Genomic DNA, 2930 nt, shown 5'->3' on the forward strand with positions numbered 1-2930 from the left:
GGGCCGGCCGGCCGGCGCCTCGCCTCTGCGCGCGGAGATGGTGTAGCCCGGTCGCCCGAGCCGGAGCCGCCTCTGCTCGCGCGTCCCCGCGGCGTCCGCCTCCCCGCCTGAAGAGAGACCCTCCGCTCGGCGTCTCCCGCGCCGGGGAAGCCTCGGCGCCGCCGGCACCATGAGGTGAGGGGCGCGCGGGCCGCCAGCCATTGTGCCGCGGCGCCGCGACCGCTCTGCGCGGACCCGCCTGCCCCCGGCCCGCGGCGCCGGCTCTCCCGGCTCTTCCCTGCTCCCTTTTGTCCCTTTAGGGTTTCTTCTCCCGTCCCCCCTCCCGTCCCCCGCTACCCAAGCTCTCAGATTTGGGGGAGGGGGTCCTTCGTGTTCCCTCAGATGCTCTTCTTTCACCCAGGATTCCCCTTCCTCAGTTTAATTCGCCTGCTCCCTCCTCCCTCCCCCAGCCTCAGCTAGCTACACCCAGGAGATGGGGAGGGGCTCGAAATCCGTAGCGTGCTTGTTGCCGAGGAACAGGTATTTTCCGTGTAGATGTAAAAATTCCCAGCACTTTTAGGACAAAGCTCTAGTGTTTAATTAAAAAAAGGGGGGTGGGGGGAGGAAAGTTTGAGAGGTCTGAAATCTCTGCGGGGAATGAAGTGCGTGCCTCTGGTAGGGGTAAGCAGAGGAGCGAGGAAAGGTGAAATTTCCCGATGGTGGGGGAAGGGAGGGAATTTACTAGGTTTGCACTGGCGGGGGACCGCGAAAGGCTGGGACAAGTTGTTTGAGGGTTGTAAGCCCGGGCGGGGGAGGGTTTTGTTTGGAAAGCCCTTCTCTCCCGTTCTGTAGCAGGCTGTGTTGCATTGCAGCAGTAAGCGGCTTTTCCCTTCCTCTGTAATCAATACAACAGTTTCTCCTTTCAGCCCCAAAGGAAAGAATTGGCTGGACCGTCGTGAAATGCTTTTTTTCTTTTTGATTGATACGATGAAACATATGGTGTGTTATTTCTCGGTTTTTTTTTTCTCCGATTGTGTAGGAGAATAAACCATGATGTGGTGTGTCATTCATTGGAGGGGACCCCCCCTCCCAAGCCTTTCCTAAGCTTGTTTTGTGTCCATAACCTCCTGGTTCTGGATTGGTGCAAGACTTGGTGAGATCTGGGCCTTCATAGACCGGAGGCTGATCCATTTTGCGTTATCATCCTTAAAGGCCTTCCTTCTTTTAGGTTAAACAATTGTGGACGAAGTAAACTACTCCACGTCTTTCTCCGGAGATAGTCTCTCAGTTCATTTGGATTTGAAGCTCCTTTGTGTTAAAGATTAATGGCCAGCCCTTGCCAAGACCTTTATAATGTAATGCCATGAGATTTGAATGATACAATTACGAATTTCCTTCTTTTTGGCATGAAAATGTTATGTCATTGGGATTTTTTCCCCTTATTTTTAAGTAGGTTCCGCTTTAAACTTTAGTTTTTCTATTCCTCCCACTCCCCACCCCAAGTCAGGGTTGAACACAGTCCCGGGTCACTTTTAAGTATTTTTTGTGTTGTGTTCACTTAAGGTTACTGTGAATTTTCCCAACTCCGAGTGTCATATCTTTATTTATGTTAGTCTTAGATTTCTGCTTAATGCTAACTGACCTCTTTCTTTTTCTTAGTGATTTCACACAAGCTATTTCAAATGTTTAAAAAGTAATTATGGCATACAAACCAGAAACCAAGATTGATCTTTGTAAAATGCAAGATGAGAAACTTCAGCTATATTTTTGTAAATTTTTTTAAGCTTAGTAGCCTTGAAAATTCAGGAGCTGTTAACAAAATCCATGACTGCTCTGTCATGTAATATTACACACTGTCGATTTCTACTTTAGTGACTTAATGCTGTAGAGGTCTCGTAGAACACGTTAGTACACTGCTTTTTCAGACTTGGAGTAATTTTCTTAGCATTAAAAATAAAGATTTAAGCTATCTGAAAGATTTTGAACAAAATACGTTGAAGTTTTTGGTAAAACTTAAATACTGTACATTGTCTGTCTTGGGTAAATTATGTCTGGACTTACAAGTTTTAGTTTCCAGTAAAATGTAACTTGTTTTTTAAGCTGTTTTCTTACTATACTTCTTAGTAGTAATAGAGATGGAGAGATCACACTGCAGTATTTCCAGTAGCATAGGCATGAACATCCTCCGAGGTCTAAGATGTTTGAGCAGTCTACAGTAATTCTTTGTAGGCTGATTTTGAATAATTTAAGAGCAGAAAAGAGGATCAGCTAGTTTTTCACTTTGAAGGGCTTTGTTCGGTAGGTGGTGTGTTCAGCTTGGGCAGGAGCAGTTAGCTACTTAGGTGGCTGGGAGGGTAGGATGGCTTGATAGGAGGTAATCTCCAGTGCTGGAGCAGTTGTTGGGATACTTTGGTGCTTAAGAAAGGACTTCTGAGCCGGGCGATGGTGGCGCACGCCTTTAATCCCAGCACTCGGGAGGCAGAGGCAGGCTGATCTCTGTGAGTTTGAGACCAGCCTGGTCTACAGAGCTAGTTCCAGGACAGGAACCAAAGCCACAGCGGAAACCCTGTCTCGAAAAACCAAAAAAAAAAAAAGAAAAAAGAAAGGACTTCTGCTAGTATTTGGTAAATCACAGATGGCTGTCAGGACTAAATGTTAACCTTCTAATGGGCTCTTTTTTTTAAAGTTATGTGAAAGATAGTTTTGGTGTTTCAAGGACCATCCAGAAATAGGAATATTGAGTAGGAATTTCTATTTAAGTTGGTCAGAATTTGGAAGAAACAAGTGTCTTACAGTATTGAGTATTTGTGGTAAGATCTCTCAGATGATTTAATTTTAGGAACAGCATGTTATTGTCACATAGTGTAATCTTATACAGAAGGGAACTAAATGCTTAACATTCCTGAAAGTCATAAGACATGCTCCACATTTAAATGCTGTGTATAGCCGGG

General features: G+C 45.8%; 1 protein-coding gene across 6 annotated transcripts in view; it reads left to right on the top strand.

Annotated features, from left to right (window-relative positions):
- Positions 1 to 6: 6 nt before the first annotated feature.
- The window catches only part of Enah (ENAH, actin regulator), a 110078-nt gene continuing 107154 nt past the window's right edge, over positions 7 to 2930 (top strand). For 5 of the 6 annotated variants that reach the window (XM_026779639.1, XM_026779643.1, XM_026779641.1 and 2 more), the window contains exon 1: positions 458 to 519. In XM_026779639.1, the coding sequence (XP_026635440.1) occupies positions 473 to 519 (47 nt within the window). In that variant the 5' untranslated portion in view covers positions 458 to 472. Of the gene's footprint in view, positions 175 to 457; positions 520 to 2930 lie in introns of those variants that run through there. The other variant, XM_026779640.1, reaches the window with a different exon arrangement.

This window comes from Microtus ochrogaster, chromosome 6 (assembly GCF_000317375.1).
Source record: "Microtus ochrogaster isolate Prairie Vole_2 chromosome 6, MicOch1.0, whole genome shotgun sequence".
Lineage (NCBI taxonomy): Eukaryota > Metazoa > Chordata > Mammalia > Rodentia > Cricetidae > Microtus > Microtus ochrogaster.